This window comes from Ambystoma mexicanum, chromosome 14 (assembly GCF_040938575.1).
Source record: "Ambystoma mexicanum isolate Mex_15411 chromosome 14, UKY_AmexF1_1, whole genome shotgun sequence".
NCBI lineage: Eukaryota > Metazoa > Chordata > Amphibia > Caudata > Ambystomatidae > Ambystoma > Ambystoma mexicanum.
In genome coordinates this window covers 439,252,984-439,274,626 of record NC_090940.1, presented here as the reverse complement: position 1 = coordinate 439,274,626, position 21,643 = coordinate 439,252,984, and the positions used below count along the sequence as shown (strand labels likewise).

At 46.3% G+C, this 21,643-nt stretch overlaps 1 protein-coding gene across 2 annotated transcripts in view; it reads left to right on the top strand.

Moving 5' to 3' along the window:
- The window catches only part of BBOF1 (basal body orientation factor 1), a 441,525-nt gene that overhangs the window by 357,276 nt on the left and 62,606 nt on the right, over positions 1-21,643 (top strand). For both annotated transcript variants that reach the window (XM_069637643.1, XM_069637642.1), the window contains exon 8: positions 20,249-20,742. In XM_069637643.1, the coding sequence (XP_069493744.1) occupies positions 20,249-20,742 (494 nt within the window). The remainder of the gene's footprint in view (positions 1-20,248; positions 20,743-21,643) is intronic.

The window sequence follows — 21,643 nt, the reverse complement described above, 5'->3', positions numbered from 1 at the left end:
GCGCCCACGTGTTTAAGAAGGTGCTCAGATTCCCCGCTCGAATCGCCGTGATCTTCTACGCCACCACGATTTCCCAGCATTTTGACCACCAGAGCGGGGTAGAGGGGCCCTCTGCATGTTTCCATAGCCAGGCCATTGCGGTTTTTGCTGCCAGTAGGAGGTTTGTGCATAGGCACGCCATTTGTCCTGACAGCGGGATAACTCCTCCCCCTGTCTCCCCCAGGAGTATTATTCCAGGATCCCATGGGAATGTTAGACCGGTGATAGTCCTAATGTGGCCCGCCACCTCTCTCCAATACATTACTGCTTTTGGGCAGGTCCAAACCATGTGAAATAGGGTGCCTTTCTCTGCACACCCTCTCCAGCAGTTTGGGGAGATGTCCGGATTATATTTGTTTATTTGGTTTGGGGTGACATAATACCTGTAACAGAGTTTGTAGCCCCCTTCCCTGTTTAAGATGCACTGGGTGCTTTTGTGAAGCCTGGACCAGATTTTACCCCAATCTTCAAACTCTATTTCGCGACCAAGGTCCCGCTCCCAGTCTAGCATATTTTTCTCTTTCTTTGTGGGGTCTGATCGGTCCAGTAGGCGGTAGAGCGTGGATATTGTACCCTGCAATGTTGCGGACAGGCGGTTGGTCTCTAAGACTGTGATGTCTCTGGAACCCTTTTCCCTGATTGCCCTGTGCGCAGCCCAATGCTGCAGCTGGGAATACCAAAACCTTTTAGCTTCTGTTACCTTGAACTTTTCTTTGCATTTTTCAAAATGATAGGGGAGCCTTCCTCTAGAAAATCCCCTAATTTGTGCAGACCACCCGCTTTCCATGCCGCGAAACCATGTGGGGGAATTCCCGGAGTGAATTCCGGGTTGTTCCAGAAAGGTGTGAGGGGGCCTAAAGTGCCTTTGCAGCCCCATTTCCACGCTGCTGTTTTGCATTTTTGGGACGTGTTTGTTGTTGCGATGAGGGGCCCCTGATTTGCCTGAGTTTTTAGGGTTGGCAGGTGCGGGAGGTCGGAAAGTGGGACTGGGCACCAGGCTTCCTCTATTTGTTTCCAGCATGGGTGATCTGCTGGTTGGACCCAAGTGTATGCGTAGGATAGTTGAGCCACCAGGGAGTACCTTGATACATCTGGAACTCAAAAAACCCAGAGAACCCTCCCGCTGAGCATGATTTTCTTTGCAATTCTGGGCTTTTTGCTATCCCAAATGAATTTTTGTATATTTCTCTGCAGTGTGAATAGCTCATTTTCTGGGACATAGACCGGGAGGGCTGCGCAGTGGTAGAGTAATCTGGGTGATAAATTCATCTTTACTGCAGCTGTGTGCCCGAGCAAGGAGATCTCCTGGGCCTTCCAGTGCTCTAGGTCACGCTTGAACTCGCTGAACACTTGATCTGCACCCCTAGATATTTGATTGCCGATTTCTTCCAGGGAATCGGAAGGGATGGGCCTAGGTCTGCCCTTTGTGTATTTGTGGGAGTGATTGACATGGCTGTGGATTTTTTCTAAGTTTACCCTGAACCTGGATACCCTGCTGAATTCCTCAATTTCCCCCATAGGAGATCCAAGGTAGCCCTAGGTTTGGTCACGGTTACAAGCACGTCATCTGCGTAAAGCGCAATCTTGTACTCATGGTCCCCCACCTTGAGCCCCTTCATCTCCTTGTTTTGTCGGACCCTATTTGCAAATGGCTCCATGGGCAAAGTGAAAATCGGTGGCGATAGGGGGCATCCCTGCCTAGTTCCCCTTGAGATATATATGGTTTCAGATCTGACACCATTAACCCGCAGTTGTGTGGTTGGGGACTGATAGTTGGCCTTTGTCCATTTCATAAAATTTGGGCCCAATCCCTGATGGGACAGGACGTTCTTGATGTAACCCCAGTCAACCAGATTGAATGCCTTATGGGCATCTAATGAGATGATCAGCATTTCCTCCCCCAGCCTACCAGTGCTTTCTATGAGATCCAGGGTGTGCCTAATGTTGTCATGAATGCCCCTCCTAGGTATAAATCCAGTTTGGTCGCGGTCTATAATGTCAGGGAGATGGGGTTTTAGTCTGGACGCTAATACCTTTGAGAATATCTTCCCATCATTGTTCAACAACGTTATTGGTCTGTAGGAGATGGGTGTGTGGGGTCTTTCCGTGGTATGGTCAGTGGTTCCGCCATTGATTTGGTAATGATTCCGGTTTTAAGAAAGGAGTTAAGTAGGGTGGCAAGTTGTGGGGCTAGTATATTTGAGTATGTTTTATAGAATTTCACTGTAAGCCCGTCGGGGCCTGGGGCAGTGGACTTCAGTGATTTGATGGCTTCCCTGGTCTCATCCAGCATGATAGGGTCTTCTAGGCTTTCCAGTTGCTGTCTGTATTGGTGGGGGTTGGTCGCTAGTAGGAACTTGGGTAACTTATTGAGGGTTGTGGGTGGGCCTACCATTACTGCCTTGTGGTGATTCACCATTACTTCCATTTTGTCCCTCTCTGTGTATCGGATTTTGCCGTCCTCTCGAACTAGGCATGAGATGTTATTTCTAATGTGTATCCTTCTAAGCTTATACGCTAGTGTCCGGTTGGCCTTGTTGCTTTTACTGTAATAACATTGTTTTGTGTAGGCCAGATATTTCGCTGATCTATCAGCCCAGTGCATTTCAAGTGCTATTTTGGCTTTTTCAGTGCCCTTTCCCCTTTCCTAGACCAGTGGGCTAGCAAATCTTTTTCTAGTGACATGACTCTCTGTTGTTCGTCCCCTGCACTGATAAGTGACCCCCTAACTACAGTTTTCATAGCGTCCCAAATGATGCCTATGGCAGTGTCGGCTACTGTGTTTTCCAAGAAATAGTTGGAAAGAGTGTCCTCAGTTTCCCTTCTAAAACTCTCGTCTAACAGCAAGGCATCATATAATTTCCAATATCTCACTGGGGGAACGGGGGAGCCTTTACTGCCTATAACTGCAGATACTAGGGCATGATCCGAGATTGTCCGGGTTTGAATCTCGGCTTTGTCCAGGCAGGGGTATATTGTGTTGGTTAATAGCATGAGGTCTATTCTTGAGAATCCCTTGTGCACATGGGAGTAGTGTGTGTAATCCCTGGAGTTCATGTTGGCTAGTCTCAACGCGTCCACTGTCTCTGTTTCCTGTTGGCTAGCGACAGAGCTTGCGTGTAATCTAGTCTGGACGGGGAAGAGTTTTATCTAAAAGTGGGTCAGGGACCATATTGAAGTCTCCGCCTATGAACAGGTGTCCCTCCTTAAATGTCAAGATAGTAGGGAGTAGGTTCACTAAGAACTTTGTAGCATTAATGATGAGAGATGAGTTATATATTTAACTTAGGGTTTATTAATATAATCAAGTAAAATGAATATGTATTTAAAAGGGGATATAAAAGGAGTCTCTGACGGGAGATGCTTCATTCTCTCCAACTGTCTCTTCAGTGTTCACCACTCCACCTCCACATTCTCCTTCCAAAATCCCTGTAGATTCCACACCAGTGTAGCAGCAGATGTTACCTAGCTACACATCCCTCTTCTTTCTAGACAAGTCTTTACTCTCCGTAATCTGTTAAGTACATCGGTCTCTGGTACTTTCTTCCAAACCTTGATACTGACGTTTTTATCACGGTTGGTACATATATGGAATTTACTGGCAAGGAAACTTTCTGGTTCTCTCTACTTTTATCAACATCACTTTTGTCCATACTCTCACCATTGGCTTTACTATCCACTCCCATAACTCTTCCATTGTTCCATACCCTTCCATCACTAGTTTGCACAGCATGTTTAAACACTTCTATAACTTGTATACGATCAGACCACCGATTGCCTCTCACTCTCAGAGCTTCCGGAAACTTCACTCTCACAAAACACCCTACTTCCAGTGCCTCATTAACCCTAAAACTTTTCTTGTCATGCCATACTTTATTTCTATTTTGTCTCTGTCTAATCATATCTACAGCATTACTGGTTACCACTTCCATATTGATCACTTCACCCATCCATCCAGGACATAACTTGGTAGTTGCTTTTCTACCTCTGCTCAATTCAAATGGTAAAATACCTGCAGAACTGTGCGGAGTAAACCTGTGCGCCATAATAACATTTCTGACTGCCTCTTTCCATCTCATTCCATTGGCCCATGCCCATCTAATGGCATTTTTGAGAATCCTGTTGTATCTTTCTACTATCCCATTGGTTTGTGGGTGATAAACCGCACTGGTCACATGCTTAATCGATTTTTTCTCTAAATAGTCTTCCATCTCTCTCGAGACAAATTGAGGACCGTAGTCAGATAGGATAACTCCAGGATATCCTTCCCGACCACATACTTATTCCATGAAATTGATAATATTTTTAGTTGTGACACTAGGCATCATTTTCACTTCTGCCCACCTTGTTAAAATGTCAATCATAACCACACAATGTTTGACTGCCTTCACTCCATATCGGACCCATTTTATCAATTCCAACTTTCATCCACGGTCTACTCGGCACATCAGTCATAACCATCGGGTACTCACTACTCACACAACTCTTATCAGACTTATTACAAAGGATACAGTTTCTTATGATCCTCTCGATTTCCGCATCACATCCCGGCCACCAGTACGTTTTCCTTATCCTGCACTTGGTCTTGGAAAGGCCTTGGTGGCCTTCATGTCCCAGCTCAATTATTTTCTTCCTGACATCTTCAGGTGGAATTAATCTGTCTCCTCTAAACAAATATCCATCTTGTACACTCAACTCATCTCTGACACTCCGTAATCCTTGCACATCTGCCTCCTTGATCTTATTGACATGAACATGTTTATTGTTCATATTTTCCATCATAAACTGTAATTTTACGTCTTTCCTCATGCCTTTCAACCATTCCTCCTTGGCAATGGCTGTGTCCTGTAGCATACATATCGTTTCCTGTTGATTTTCTTCACCTCCACTTCCACCTTCTTCTTGAACATTCGTAAGCCTAGATAAACAGTCTGCAGCATAATTCCTCACTCCTGGAATATACTTAACCACTACATTGAACTCCTGCATTCTATGCACCCATCTCCGTATCCTTGCCGACACTTTGTCCAGCCCTTTGTTCATGAATAGTTCCACCAGTGGTTTGTGATCCGTATTTATCTCAAATTGTGTCCCCCAGACAAAACTCCTGAATTTGTTCACTGCCCACACAATAGCCAAAGCCTCCTTTTCGATGGTTGCATACAACTTTTCTGCTCCCTTTAACAGCCGTGAAGCAAACGCAATTACCTTTTCCTCTCCATCATGTAATTGCGCCAATACCGCACCTAGGCCCACATTACTGGCATCCGTTGTGATCACTGTACGCTGTCCTCTTACAAAGTTCTTCAGTGCTAGCGCCGTTGTCAAAGCATTCTTTATGTAGTTGAATTCTTTCTCACAATTTTCATTCCATTCATATTTGACATTCATCCTGGTGAGATCCCTCAATACGGCTGTGTGATCAGCAACATTTCTAACGTATTTAGAATAATACTCAGCCATTCCCAAGAATGTCCTCAATTGCTCTTTATTGCTCGGTGTAGCCATATTACTTATTGCAGACATCAAGTCTGGCTTGAGCATAATCCCCTGCTCTGATATAACATGGCCTAGATATTTGCTTTCTATGAATCTTCGACTTCTCTCTGCTCAATGTCATGCCCATTTTATGCAATTTTCTCAATGCTCCATCCAGAATTCTATCTTCTGGAACAACGAAGCTGCTGATATAAGACCAAATGGCATTCTCTTATACTGGTACAAACCCTCCGGGGTTATAAACGCTGTCAGATGCCTTGAGGCCTTGTGCAATCGAATTTGGTGATATGCAGAAGTCAGGTCCAGGGTCGAAAACACTTTTGCTGGCCCCATCGTTAATAACAACTCTTGAATGTTGGGATACGGATGTCTCTCAGGAATGATGCACTTGTTCAGTTATCTGAGGTCGATACACACTCTCACCTTTCCAGAACTCTTCCTCACCACTACCAACGGTGATACCCATTCTGAAGCATCAATCTTTTCAATTATGCCCTGCTCTTCCAGTTTCTTCAATTCACTTTTGACCTCATCTCTCATTGCTAAGGGCACATTCCTCAGCTTCTGTGCGACTGGCTTACAATTCTTTCTGAGCTGTATTCTGTGCGTAATCCCTTTCGCACAGCCTATTTCATCCTTGAACACCTCCTTCTTCACTGCCTCTGTAGAGATTTCATTGGATTCAATCACATAGATAGACTCCTCCGCACTGGCATCCAATCTAACCTTCAACCATGCCTGATGCGTCCAGCTAAGTAGACGGTTTGCTCCTTTTCTTGATACATAGACTTTCCCTTTTGCAATTCTATCCTTGAAGGCTAAATTCGCCTCGAACCATCCAATAATATCTATTTTCACACCACCATAAGCACTCGGATTAATGCCTGGTTCATTAAGCCATCTCGGACCAATTTTTCTCCATATCTTTTCAGGCAGCAACGTATATTTCGCTCCTGAATCAGTCATCATTCTTACTGGAGCATCATTCATCATAATGATGGTCTTGGGACTCTCCAGTTCCATGCCATTCGCAGTGTCGCTGACAGCAAATACACATTCTTCCTCTTCATATTCTTCTGCACCTCCAATCCAATTCATGCTTCCTTTATCAACCCTACAGCATTTGGCCATATGGCCCTTTCCATTACAGTGTTTGCATATAATGTGGATAGCTGGACACTCAGGACTGTTAGCCCAGTGCATGGGACTGTCACACCTAAAGCACGTCCTAATTCTTCCTCTGCCTCTCTGACTCATTTGAGGCCGTCTATTACTCGTGAAACTTCCTCTGTTGTAACCTCCATATCCACGTGCAAATCCTCTGCTTCTCATATCATTACTGTATCTGTAACTGCTTTGTATCCTAGGTTCCTCTTTCCGTTTCACCACAGCATTTTGATTGTTCGAATTATCAACTTTTGTCATTTGAATTGCATTAATCGAATTTTCTGGCTTTAGAGTGGTACACTTCACCTTATCCTCTAGCGTCTTGACACAATTCTCCATATGTTCAACCTCTTTGGCTATGCGCAGTACTACATCCAAATCAGGATCATCTTCGGCCCATAGTCTCTCTCTAATTTTAGCACTATTACTCTCCAACATGAATTGATCTCTGAGCCTTTCATCTAATTGTGGTCCAAATTTGCAATTATTTGCCAATTTCCTCAGGACAGTTATAAATTGTTCCACACTCTCTCCACTTTCTTGCGACCTCTTACCAAACTTATACCTTTCCAAGATTGTACTCAGTTTCTTTTCATAGTGTTTATTCAATTTTGCAATACATTTTTCATATTCATTCATATCCCCTTCATCATCAGGTAAGTTTGGCAAGTCCTCATACTTTTCCTGTCCTGCTGGTCCTAAACAGTGAAGCAACAGTGATTTCTTTCTCTCCACACTGTAATTTGTTCCACAAACCACTGAAGCATAATGCTCGAATGACTTCAACCATCTCTTCCATGGTAAGTTTGGTTCTCCAGCTTCAAGCAAAAACATAGCTGGTGGTGGAACTGTATGCATCGTCATGTTTCTAGCTACAGACTGATCACCTGCTCCTCTGTTGTCTATGGTTACTGTAGACAAACACCTGTATTGACAAATAACGGTTCCTTTGTTTCTTTAAAGACAGAACACTTTCATGTATGGTAAAGCACTTTGCCTGTACACTATCTCCTTCTTGGAATGCCACCACATATCCTAATGCACCATTACTATCAGCTTTATTTTTTTAAATTTTTTGTATAGGTGTCGGTACTGAGACGAGTAGGATGAGGAGTGGGTCATTCGATCCTCATTCACTCCAAAAAAAAATATTTTTCTTTTTTTTTTTACTGTAATACGTGTAATAACACGTGCAGCTGCTCGCTGCAATATTTAATCCAAGGGTCTCTTAGTGGCGTTTACACACATCAATGTTGGATAACACTATCCAAACACAGAAGTATCGGTCGCCGTAACGTTTTCCTTATTGTTATGGCGGCTGCCTGAACCAAAATGGCCACACGCACGCACGTCACGACGTTGCGGGTGCTTTCTTCTAAAGTGAAGCGATAAGCTCCTCTTTACACAGCAAGCTCGCAGTCAGTTCCGAACTTGTTTACATTTAATGCGCGGCTCGAGGGGATCGCGCGCATTACAAACGGGAACAGTGAGTCATAAACTAAGCAAATGCATATACGAGGCAAATGTTTTCCGTTCTTTTCAGCTACACCCTTGCTCAGTTCTCATTGAAGATGCACAGCAGGGATTCTTTCACACTCACCTGCCACTTTAATTTCTCAGTACGATCCGGTGACTGCTGTTCATGGCCATCAGTTCAGTTCCTCATACTTCCAAAGCACTTCCTCGTCACCACATGTAGCATTAATGATGAGACATGTGTTATATATTTAACTTAGGGTTTATTAATATAATTAAGTAAAATGAATGTGTAGTTAAAAGGGGATATAAAAGGAGTCTCTGAAGGGTGATGCTTCAGTCTCTCCAACTGTTTCTTCAGTGTTCACCACTCCACCTCCACATTCTCCTTCCAGAATCCCTGTAGATTCCACACCAGTGTAGCAGCATATGTTACCATGCTACAAATTTGTCTTGGGCGCTATTTGGGCAATAGATCATCCCCAGGGTGACCGGTTGCTCAATCAGTGGACTCTTCACTAGAAGATATCTGCCTCCAGTGTCCCACTTCACTGTGATTCCAGCAGGATGGCAACGCCTCTCTTTTTTTCCTCCCGATGTAGCGAAGAATGATCTTTTGAATCTAATGCGCTTTTCATCGGCCTGTAACAGATGGGTTTCCTGGAGTAAGACTATATGTCATGATGCCTACCCCCGGAGCACCAGGCCAGGCCCAGCACCCCCGGGAGCAGGCATCACGCCCCCGGGTAGAAGCCCAGCGGCCCTTTATAGGGGCTCTTTGGACGCTGTCCTGGCGCCAACATGTTGGACATCAGTCCTGGCGCCATAGGCACCAGGCTCATAAGGGGAAGTGTTTGGTGCACTTACCTGAAGTAGACCATGCTGCACACTCACCTGATGCAGACCATGCTGCATGAAGAACCAAGCCAAATGAGGCTTAGGAGGGACTATTTTTCTGAAGGAACTATTTTGTTACTTGGGTGGGGCTGTGGAAGAATACTCACCTGGAACTTCTTCCAAAGCTATTTAAGCCACGCCCGGACAGCCACACGTGCTTCGCGTTGTTCTGCATCCCAGCAGCTGAACGCTCACCGTGTCTGCTCCTGCACCTGGACTCCAGCCACGCTCGCCTCGAACCTGGAACACCTGTAAGGGAATAAGAGAAGAGAAAGGTGAAAACCAAGAACTTATTCAACCTTCTTACCTGCATCCGGAATCTTCACGCCAGCATTCCTGAAGGAAGACTTCCATTTGAAAGCACAGCGTTGCTCGCTGCAGCGCCGCGCTTCACTCACCTGTTCCCGAGACGCCGCCCGGCTCCATCGCAGCTCTCAGCACCGGTCGCCACATCTCTGCACCTAGGGGAGAGAAGAAGAGACAAAAGGTGAGCAAGAGAACACAAGAGGAAAGCCGAATTTTCAGCCATATTACTTACCGGCTTTTCTTGGTGAACCATTCCACATCTCGGGTCGGCGCCGCATCTTTGGCAGGTACCGCACCCCGGCCCCTATTGGGAAAGGACAAAAGACATTACTGGGGAATTACAAAGGCATTTAGAGGGGTCGCCCTCATCACTAACTCACCTGATTTTACCACCGGCAATTTAACCCCTCAACGCATCGCCTTTGTTCTGCACCTGAAATAAAGGACAGCAAAAACCAACATAAAAGGAGGCTCACACTACAACTTTTGCATCTTCATACTTACGGCGTATCGCTCAGAAAAGTCAAGTGGATGTGCCAGCGCCTTTCTGAAAACCAGTGAAGTAACTGGACTAACGCGCGCCCCTGCACCAGACGCAGGATTGAAAGTTCATCCCTCCAAACCATAAGGTGCGCTTAAAAACGGGGGCTTTGGAGGAAGTCCTGAGAAGAACGAAAGGGGGAAAGGGGGGAGCTAGCACACTATTCAGCAGACAGTTAATCCCCTTTCTTATCTGCAGAAGGATATTCCTACGGGCCAGACAAGCAAGATTTGGGGGTCCTGTTCAATCGGTGGTCCGAATTCTGCGCATCACGCTTGAAGAGGCCACAGCAACCCAGACCAGACCAGCGCCTCCGTGGGAGCCAGGTGAGCGTTACACTATGTCTCCCGCTAGTAAATTGAGCTTGTGCTCCACCGACCTACGCTTTCCCGGGAAGTTGAGGCTTTGGACATTCCAGGTAACGATATTGAGTTCCCTTTCATTATCCGACCCCATGAGGTTCTTTAATGGGCTCGCCTTTGGGTATTCTCTTGCCAGTCCCCGTGCTCATTCCCTGCCTGGTGTTGCACTGATTGTGTGGTCTTGCGTTATTGATGTTAGCCAGTGTATTGTTGATTTCCCTCCTTTGTGGGAGTGTGGCATGTGGCACCTTCTTCCCCCTTGCCAGAGTCTTCAGTCCCCTCCCTCCCACCCCCCAACCCCCGACCTCTGACCCCAGAAAAGTGGGAACATCTACCCAACGGGGCAACTGATAGCGCTCCAACATCGAGCAATCTGGCCAACTGGGCCCAACTTGTCAACGGCAGGACATGATGTCCCCTTAGATTTGTAACACGGTGTGGGAAGTGACAGCAGCCTCTTTTTGGTCAGTTCCCAGCCTGATATTGGGAAATTCCCTGGACCCCCCCTCTAGTGACCCCTCCCTCCATACCTCGGTTCCGGAGCCCCACTGCTTTTGCCGCAGCTAGGGGAGTGCTTCCAATTGGTTATGTTGTTGGTCTGTAAGAGGATCGGGAAGGGGCAAGGGGGGCACTGACCTTAGGCACTCATGTTGCTTTATGGCAGTTCAGTCTGGTTTGGGCTTTCTTCGAAGCGGTCCTCGGATTCTGCGTTGTCTGCTGACTTTCGAACAGGATGCTAGCGCTTGCTTCTCGGGGGGATCTCAACAAGCAGCTTCCGATTCGAATTCCCCGCTTCCTCCTCCGATACCCATGAATTCCTCTGCTTCCTTTAGAGAGTTGATCTGTTGTCGGGACACCTCCCAAGAGAATTTCACGGATGTTGGGAAACCCCAATGATATGGGAGTTTTCTTTTGCGTAGCCAGTCAGTCAGTGGCTTGAGGTTTTTCCTTTTTTGTAATGTGGAATTTGTCAAGTTCTGGTATAGGAGGATGTTGGAGTCTCTAAAGAAATTTTCTGCATTGCTCTGACCTCTTTCATGATTCTTCTTTTACCCTGAAGAAGTGGACCCTGGCGAGGACATCCGGGGGCGCTGTGGAGGATTGTCTCGGGTGAGTTATTATGAATCTGAATAAATCCTCAACATATCCCCGCAGGTCCGCGTCGGGGATCGTGATGGGAACTCCACGGAGGCGGATGTTATTCCTTCTTGACCAATTTTCAGCGTCCTCTTGCTTCGTCTCCAGCGCCTCACACCGGGCTTCCAGGGCAGCCAATCTATCAAGGCCTTTCTCCAGCTCGAATGTCTGTTCATACAGGTTATTCTCGATGTCTGTAGTCCGACTCTCGAATGACTCCACCCTTTTGTCCAGGGAATTGATTTTTTGCATTACCTCTTCTGTTCCTTTTTGGATTTCCTTCGTTATTGCTGTGAGTAAGTCTCTGAAATCCGATTTGGTGACTGATTGGCTTGGATTGAGGGGCTCTAACCAGGAACCAGGACTTAGATTTTGCTCCCCTGACGGGTCACCTTTCTTCGGCTTCTCCGGGACCGTGCTACCCATAAGGGTTGCAATGTCCATTTGTTTAGATGTTTTGCCGCTTTTCGCCATGGCTTACTGTGCTTCAGTGCTCCCTTTCCTGGCCAGGCCATGTATATCTGCCGGGGGTGAGCGTAGACCCAGGTTACCTCGTCCCACTCTGCTGTTAGATTCACCTTGTGGGCCACTTGGGCGCGAGATAACTTGTTTGCCACCTTTCAAAACTCTGGAGGGAGCATGGTAGTCCCTCATGGGAGCGGGGGGGCTGCTTCCCTAGTGTAATTGTCACAGCGCCAGCTATCCTCTGGCCAAGGCGGGACCAGATGGATGTTGGTGTTCTCCCTCCTCCTCCTTTGTGGACCAGACCAGACCTCTGGGGGTGGGCAGAACAGTAGCCTCAGTGCCTCCCTCCTCCTACCTTTGGTGTCCCTTACAGTTCCCTGTAAGTCTTCCTACAGGACGCGTAATCCACCAGTCCAGTCATGCCTTCTGCCGCAATGTCCACCGAGCGGACTGCGCAGTCTGCACAGATCGTGGATGCTTCTGCCCCGGTGGAGAGGGGGTCATGGACCAGCGCCACGCCGCCCCAGGCGTTCCGGGTTTCAAGGTCGGACGCCCGACCCAGGGGTTCCCACAAGCAGATCTGCATGCCGGGTCTGGATCATTGGATCTTAAATGGCAATGTTTTCACAAGATTCGACTTGCAGCCCTGGGATCAGATGAATATTTGGTGACAAAACAAATGGGAGGATCCTTGGCTAATAGCACCATGGCTGCCTCCAAACTCGGAATGACGCCCAGTGTCTCCATGTTTTGAAGGCTCCCTTAATCGCTAGCAGTTCTTTGTCTGTGATCGCATAGTTCAACTCCGGTGCAGAAAACCTACGGGACCAGAATGCTATGGGATGTAATTGTCTTGTGTCAGGGTCTCTTTGTGATAATACCACCCCCATAGCTACGTTGGAGGCATCGGTTTTCCACCACGTATGGTAGATCTGGTCGAGGGTGTCGAAGAACTGGTGCTGTGGTGAAAGCAAGTTTCAGCTCCTGGAAGGCTTTCTCTGCTTCTGGAAACCAAAGGAATTTCTTGTTTTTACTCAGCAGGGAGGTAATTGGATGAACTATCTTCAAAAACCTAGGAATAAACCCACGATAAAAGTTGGCGAATCTGAGCACACTTTGTACTACTTTTGTGGATGTTGGTGATGGCCATTGAAGGATAGCATCCACCTTGCGTGTGTCCATGTGTACGCCTCGTGGTGTGAGCATAAAACCCAAGAAATCAACTTCTGTTACATGGAAGAAACACTTTTCTAACTTGGCAAACAGCTTATGCTGTCAAAGTTTTTCCAAAACTGCTCTTACATGGCCAACGTGGTCCTCCTTGGAAGCCGAGTAAATGAGAATGTCATCTATGTAGACAAGCGCGCAAACATCCAACAATTCATGAAGCACATAGTTCATAAAAAATTGGAACGCCACCGGGGCATTACATAACCCAAAAGGCATAACTTAGTATTCGAAATGACCATACTTGGTACGGAATGCTGTCTTCCACTCATCCCCTTGTTTAACTCTTACAAGGTGATAGGCTCCTCGTAGATCCACTTTTGTGTAAATTTGAGCATTCTTTACCTGATCCAGAAGCTCCAGAATAAGTGGCAGTTGGTATCCGTGTTTTACCCTGATATGGTTGAGTGCTCTATAGGAAATGCAAGTTCTTAAGTCGCCCTCTTTTTTAGGTACGAAAAAGAGAGCCGAAGAGGCAGGGGACTTAGACGTGTGGATAAAGCTGTGAGCTAGATACTGATCCAGGTCAAATTTTAGATGCTGGTTTTCCTGCTCCTTTAGGGCATAAATTTGACTGCAGGGAATTTGGGCTCCGGGCACCAGATCGATTTGACAATCGTAAGGCCTGTGTGTAGGCAGAGTGTTGGCTTGTTCCTTTGGAAAAACATCCTGGGAATCCAGATATTCTGGCGGTAAGGAACCAGTGAGTCCCAGAATAGTTTTTGTCTTGGGTTTCAGGTTGCCCACATCTTTGTTGTAGCAAGCGTTAGCACACTCTTGAGGGAAGGTCAGAACACGTTCATTCCAGTTGATCCTAGGGATGTGGGTTTCCAGCCAAGGCATTCCTAATATCATCTGGAACTGAGGAGCACCGATGAGATCGAAGGAAATGTCTTCTTGATGACCATCCTGGCACATAAGCATGACTTTTTCGGTATGCTGTGTCACTGGCCCGGATGATAACTGAGATCCATCCACTACTGTGACCTTTTCAGATTTCAGCTTTTGTTGGAGAGGAAGGCCCATTCATGCAGCCAGATTTTGGTCATTATAATTCCCCACAGCTTAATTAATATATGCCTCCAAGGCATGTATCTTTGACGGTAGTTTGTGGTTAACCAAAAGTACCAGGATGACTAGATGTGAGGTCTGTACGGATTCCTTTTTTCGCTTGACAAGTGCACCCCTATGCTTGTCGGGCGTTGGAGTTTCCCAAATCTTGTTCCTTTTCCTCGTCACCATTGTCCGTTGCTCCAACTAATTTCTTGGGTGGTTTCACTGGGAATTCTCAGAGGAAATGTCCTGCTCTTCCGCATTATAAGCAGAGCTGCAGTTGCCTCCTTTTCTCCCTCTCAACCTTGTTGATAGGACTCTGTAATCCACCGATCTGCATTGGTTCAGTTTGTTTGTGGGTTCTGGTTTGATTGTTCCGGGGTCGCATATAGACCGACCTCCCTTCAGCTCTTGTGCGATCCATTTTCCGATTCTGCAATCTGTGATCGAGCTGCACAGTCAAGTTAATGTATTCCACACATGCCTCGGGGGGGATTGACCACATCCTTAAGTTCCCCACGTAACCCTCGATAAAAGAGCGTAGTCCTTTTTTCTTCTGGCCAGTTTCTGTGCTACGAGACGATTGAAAGTGGCGACGTAGGTCAATAGGTCTTGGTTTCCCTGTCTGAATGACAATAATTCATTGTGCAAAGCTTGTCCTTGAGTATGCCTTGTGAACAATTTCTCAATCTCCCGCTGAAATTCCCCAAAGTCTCGAAGTAGCGGATCCTCCTGGTTTACTAATGGTATCGACCAGTCCGCTCTACTACCTCCTAAATATGAGAGTACAAATGCGACTCTGGCTTGATCGTTAGGAAAAGCCCCAGGCCGGCACAAAAAATGGAGACGACATTGGTTCTTGAATATACCGTACTTGTTAGGGTCGAGGTAAAACGTTCTTGTGGGCCCAGTGGCACTGCACCTGGAAGAACCACTTGAACTGGTGGTGATGGCTGCGGCATGGACGGATGGGCAAGTCCTGGTAGTGGCACCTGACCCGCGTGGGTCTGAAGCATTTGTCTTGCCAAGTCGTCAGTTTGTTCCTGCGTTACAATAAGATCCCTCCTTAATGCATTGGTTTCCTGTCTGGAGCAATGGACTTCAGCCCGTAATTCCCCCAGTAGTTGGGCCAACTGGTCTGTTTCCGAGGTTTCCATAACGCCCAGGCAGAGATTTGTAGAGGCTTTGCGTTTTGTTATGCTCACCTGGTCTCTGCGGGGACGTTGGGGCACGGTTGCAGCCCTCCCTGAAGGTGAATTCCCCTTGTCAGGCTGCTTCCCCTGCTCATATGCTGTGGGCTGCGCTGATTGTTGACACTGCACCTGCGTGGATATGAGAGATCGTGAGAATGCTGCTATATGACTGATGTCTCTCTCGAACCCTTCTTCCCAGAATGTGGCAAGTATGCGCCGACCCATATAGTCTCACCGGTAGATTGATGATGACGAGTTCTCCGTCCTGCTTCTCAATGCAGGGTCGCTTTCAAAAGACTGAGTTCCTTCACTGGCCCATGTGCGTGGCAGCCCAGGCCAGCTGTGGATGAACCACTCCTGAAGGTAAGTGTCTTATGGCTTTTAAAATATTGTGATGTTGATTCTTGATTATTATAGTCCATATCTTTTAACAATGTCTTTCCTTTGCTTTCTCCCCAGAGATGAAATGCATCCGAGCGGTAGTTGCGGTGATTGAAGCAAGGCCAAATGGGAAGAATATGGAGTCCACAAAGCTCCGACAGAAGGTGAGTGTTGGTTTAAGGTTAAGCGCAAGGATTTGTCAAAGCGCGACCTTAAACGTAATGTCTTAACAAATTCTAACCTTGTCTTTCTCTTTTTCTCTTGCAGGCACCGTCTTCAAATTGATTGCTCTTAGTGTCACGACGTCGGGCTGGAGTGCTGCTTTCCGGAGGTCTGGCGATGGATGAATGCCAGAGTCAACAATGATGCATGCCGAAGAAAGCCGATACCAAGGTGAGTGCTGCGGCTGGTAGCTGGAAACAAGGTAAGATGCGCTCAAGCTGGTAGCTGGAACCAAGGTAAGATGCGCTCAGGCTGTAGCTGGAAACATGTAAGATGCACTCAGGCTGTAGCTGGAAACAGGTAAGATGTGCGTAGGCAGCGGTGAGTGTTACGCTGCAATAGCAGAATAACGCAAAGCGCGTGCTTGAGGGCTGAACAGGCTTATATAGCCTACCTCTGGCCACGCCCATTAGCCTTGTCTCACCGGCCCCACCCTGCCACTCCTAAGGGATTCTTGCATGTGCAGTCTGACTCTTCCCAGCAGCCACGGCCAACTGAATGCGTGGGGGGCCCTGCAGGGAAAAACAGAGTACTAGCACCAAATAAAAATGTGCTAGTGCACATTTAAACATGATCCTGGCACCAAAGGCTCCAGGACTGAATCCAGCTGGGCCTTCCATGCTGTATAGTCCCTAAGGGACAATAAAAGGCTGTGTTACCCCGTTCTCTCGTTCCTTGATGGTGCGGGATCTGGGGTTCCAGGCCAATGGCCATGACACAATATTACACTGCCCAGCAAAATGTTTTTTAATCTTCGCATTGCAAAGATAAGTACGTTTGTGTGTCAACATAATCAAATCAGACTAGGGGCAAAAACTAGGGGCAAAAAGGATAAACCCTGATTTAAAACATTTACGCTTAGTCAAAATCCTAGATGATGAATTAATAATAATGTCACTTTGTTCAAACCGATACACATTTATATTGGACTGGCAAACTAGAAGAGGGACTCGGACTGCAGTGGGTCATGGTACAGATTTGTTTATTCAAATAATAAGAAACACGCCTATCCGGCCGTATCGCTATGAGGGATGTTCCCTACCTTCTAGAACAAAAACTAAGGGTGCTTGTCAAAGTCCAAACTTAGAGTCCTGAGTCCAAATTCTAGTTACTATCTGGCCCTACCACTTTAGAAAATCTAACTAAAAGGAAAAGGAGGCTTGCACAATAGCCTCAGAATGTGCTTATTCTTGTCCTGCCTCGTTGAAGACTAATCATCTGTCTGAGTTCCTTTAGAATGTCTTTACACAGTTCGCAGTATTAGTATAGAGTTTGTCAATTAAAATTATAAATGTCTTCTAGATGGTGTTCTCCTCCCCTTTGGGAAAAAGACAAATTCTTCTTCTTATGTGTTTCAGCTTTTTACCAATGATTAAATCCCTCCAGGATCACTTCAGCTTTTTAACAGTAGTCACAATCCCTTCAGGATTATGTTGCACACCTTCTCTGTATCCCACCTTTGTGGCACTGAGACTTCCCAAAGTCCTGTAACTCTTTGGTAGGGTTATTGGTTCACAGTCCAATTAATCTCATTTAATTGTCAGCTTTACCAGCCTTGGTAACAAGCACAGCTATCCCTTTCACTCTCTTGTTCACAGCGTATGTGCCCATTCAATTCTCTTAGATTCTTGTACTGAGGGTGGCTTCCCCAGCCTTGCTATGCAGTGTTAGTATCTCTTCCCCTCTGTTTTACTTGGGTTGCTTGCCCGGTCCACTCTTTCAGACTTTCATACTGCTGGCGACTACGCCGGCTGTGATTTGTAGTACTCGTGTCTCTCTCACTCTGCATTACTTGAGTCTTGTGCCCGTTTCGTTTACCCAGCTTCTCGTACTGTGGATGGCTTCACCACTCTGTGACCCCACAGTTTACAGCACTCACTGGCGTCTGCAGGTCGGGAGAATTTGCTTCCCTTTTGATGCTTGTGTCGTTGGTACCGGCCCTCGCTTGGTGGATCTCGGTGATTCAGGCTCCTTTTTTTATCCTGATTGCAGCGTTGGTTGCTGGGCCCCAAGCCAACCACTGTTCTCTAGTGCTCGCACCACCAGAGAAGATGGTTTGCTTCCTGTCTATCTTCCATGCCTGACCGGAGCCTCTTACTCGGTCAGTGCACACGCCTCATAGCCTCCAGTTAGTAGGTCCTGCCTCTGCTACGCCACCACTGGCTTTGCATATCTCTGCCCCTCCAGGACTTGTCCAGAGGCTTGCCTCTGTGTATCGAGGATTCTCCTCCCTCTGTCGTAGTCACGCACTGCGTAAGAGGTCTCTCTCCATTCACAGTTCTTACTGTGTTTAAATACGTCATCACAATCGAAAAACTTGTGTTCTTCCTTGATGGCGGCATTCTAATGAAATTCAGTATTACTTGAAGCCAACAGGGTGGAAGGAGGATCACTGGCAGTTGTGGTCAAAACATGAGAACAAACAGGTTTTTCAAGTCCCATGTGGGCAGATAATGTAGCCCATTCAGGGAGGTCCTCATTGGACTGGGAGTACTTGTACCTGAGAGTGGAGTCACTCCCAGTGAGGTCTCACTTGCCCAGATCCCTAGGGAGGGTCTTTCGGAGTGTGCTCACCTCCCTAGCCTCACAGTGGATGGTTCCCCTCTGGGGAGAAGGGACGAATTGTCCAGATGGTCACTACTCTCCTATGGCGTAGCCAGAATGGTCTAACATGTGGGTCCTGAAGCTAATGTAGTTGGGCCCACTGCATTGGCATTAACATCTGTAAGTGCCCAAACAGCGCTGCTGAGTGGGCTTTAACAGATTTTTGCGGGGCCTTTCCTGCTAAGGCCCTACCCTGTCTACTACTCTGTATGGTTATAACATTCAACTGTGAATTTACTTCAATAATTGATAAGATGCCAATCTGGTTTTCAACTCTCTTGATCCCCAGTCAACTCTGGAATGTCCTCTACGCCTTGTTTTTCCTCGTTCGGATTAATTGTATCTTTATTTTGAGTTTGTTTAACTGTTTCACTGACGGAACTTCTTGTAACGTCATTTGGTGCCTTCGGGACCAAACAATTTATGATGTCAGATCTGGTGATTCCATGAAATATGCTATTGAATATTCACACACATAGTTTTGTTGGCTTTGGACAGAATGCACAGAGATGCAAGATTCTTTTAGTGCATAATCATCTGCTATCAAGTGGTTAAAGATCCCGTCCTAGAGGAACTGGTGATCTCACTGTTAGATATAATCAGAATTTCTGCTACCATCAAACATGTCCATATGTGGAGAATTAGCTCATTCAGTCTGCTGCGGTGCATGGATCAGGCCTTCATGAACTCTGATACCAGAGATGATGCAGGAGGTTGCAATGATTCACCTATGATGAATGTATTCCATTGCTCGCCACCATCATCATCATCATCATCATCATCATCATCATGCATTCTGAAGAAGCCCTCTTTTGGTGTGCATTGCAATTGGTGGGAGCCTGATTAAGGAAGCGAGTTATGACTACAATGGATGTGCACATACATGGCAGGTCATACCACAAAGGTCCTTTGCTGATGCAAGACATCACCATAGTGCTTTAGTTTCCACACCAGTTGGGCACGGCTAATGACCGTTGTATGCAGAAGGGGTTTGGGTGGTTGTCTTTAGCTGAAACCATGATTTCGCTGAAGGAGAGTGCTTGTAATGGGGTAAGCGAAGAGAATTTCTTTCAGGTTTGGAATTTTTGCCAGGTTACATGTACTGCTGTCTGGGAAATGAAATGTGGTGATGACCTACATAATAAACGGAGCTCAGGAGTACAAGATCGCTATGAGGGATGTTCCCTACCTTCTAGAACAAAAACTAAGGGTGCTTGTCAAAGTCCAAACTTAGAGTCCTGAGTCCAAATTCTAGTTACTATCTGGCCCTACCACTTTAGAAAATCTAACTAAAAGGAAAAGGAGGCTTGCACAATAGCCTCAGAATGTGCTTATTCTTGGCCTGGCTCGTTGAAGACTAATCATCAGTCTGAGTTCCTTTAGAATGTCTTTACACAGTTCACAGTATTAGTATAGAGTTTGTCAATTAAAATATAAATGGCTTCTAGATGGTGTTCTCCTCCCCTTTGGGAAAAAGACAAATTCTTCTTCTTATGTGTTTCAGCTTTTTACCAAGGATTAAATCCCTCCAGGATCACTTCAGCTTTTTAACAGTAGTTAAAATCCTTTCAGGATTATGTTGCATAATTTCTAATTTTGAACAAATTGCATTAAAAAAAGTAGCCTAATTTAAAAAAAAAAGTATGATTGCATCATTTGAGACTATTTGTTCTTTCTAGGAAACCAGTGATCTTTTGGTTCAGGAGAAGCTGGTGCAGGCAGCACAGCAGAAGGCCCAAGTGGCGGAGCTGCAGAAGAAGGTGGAGAGGCTCGAGACGGCTCTGTCACACACGAGTAGAGAGTTTAAATCGGAGCTTCAGAAGTCTGAGGAGAAATCACTGGTTCAGAATCATGCAGGAAAAGTGGAGCTAGAGAAGCTTCAGAAAGTACTGGAAATGAAAGACCGGCAGATGAACCGAGTGAAGAAACTGGCACGGAACATTCTGGAAGAACGGAAGGAAGTGGAGCGCTTCTTTGTGGAGGCACTAGGGCAGGTGAAGATGGAGATTGCATCCAGCAGGCAGTACTACAAACAGGCCGCTCAAGTTGTGTACCAAAGGAAGATGTTTGATGCTACAGCTGGGCGAGAAGAGTTCCCCAGGGTCCGAACCTTCAACGTCAACGAACACAGCACTAATAATGTGCATCAGGACCTGCAGGAAGCTGAGAAATGGTATGTAGTGAACACCTCAGTGTGTACATCTAGTGTGTATGCTTAACTCATGCACTGCATTTCACACCGTGTACATTCCTACCTCAGACGTTTAACCCCTCACTGTATTTGCGCAAACCTCTTGAACTCCGCATCTCACTGTGTGCTTGCCTCCCATATGTATATCTTAATTTATGCGCTCAACTCACCTTGTGAACATCACTCTCACGTGCTAAATCATTCACTATGTGCATGAAACAATGTGTGTTCACCTCACACGCTGCATATCATACTATGGGCACGCTCCCATCATGCACTGAGTAATTTGCCTGGGTGTGTGCCCACCACATGTGCTTCACATCTCATACCTCACATGCTTAACCCACATATTGTTCATCACTCTAAATGATCAGTTACAGCGAGACGAACTTAGTGAGATACTCAGCATATGAGTGTGTCTCATCATGTCATGTGCTGAACTTCTTACTGTGCACATCCTCCCGGCATGTGCACAGCATATCACTGTGTACATCACATTGTGCTGCTGGTGTTAAAACCACCAAATCTTGGGTGGCCTGACTCCACACAGAAGTTGTATTATAGAGGTGAGACTGCAGACACTGTGGACTCATGGCCCCGTCTATTTGTGACTGTAAGTCTGAGACTTGATGAGACTTGGCCCATGAGATCTCTGTGACTGACATTCTCAGGGTCAGTCATTTGAACACTTGGTCCTTGATACATCAGTCACTGTTTTTTCCATTTGTGCAATCATTACCCTTTTCCCATGAAATGTTGTGTTTCCGTAACTCCTGCCTCCTTAGGAATTTAAGGGGATGTGTCAGCCATTTTCTATGTTCGACCTGGAGAACCCCAGGTGTACTCTCATAGGTGGAGGTCTGTATCTGTGTGTGTCCCTGTC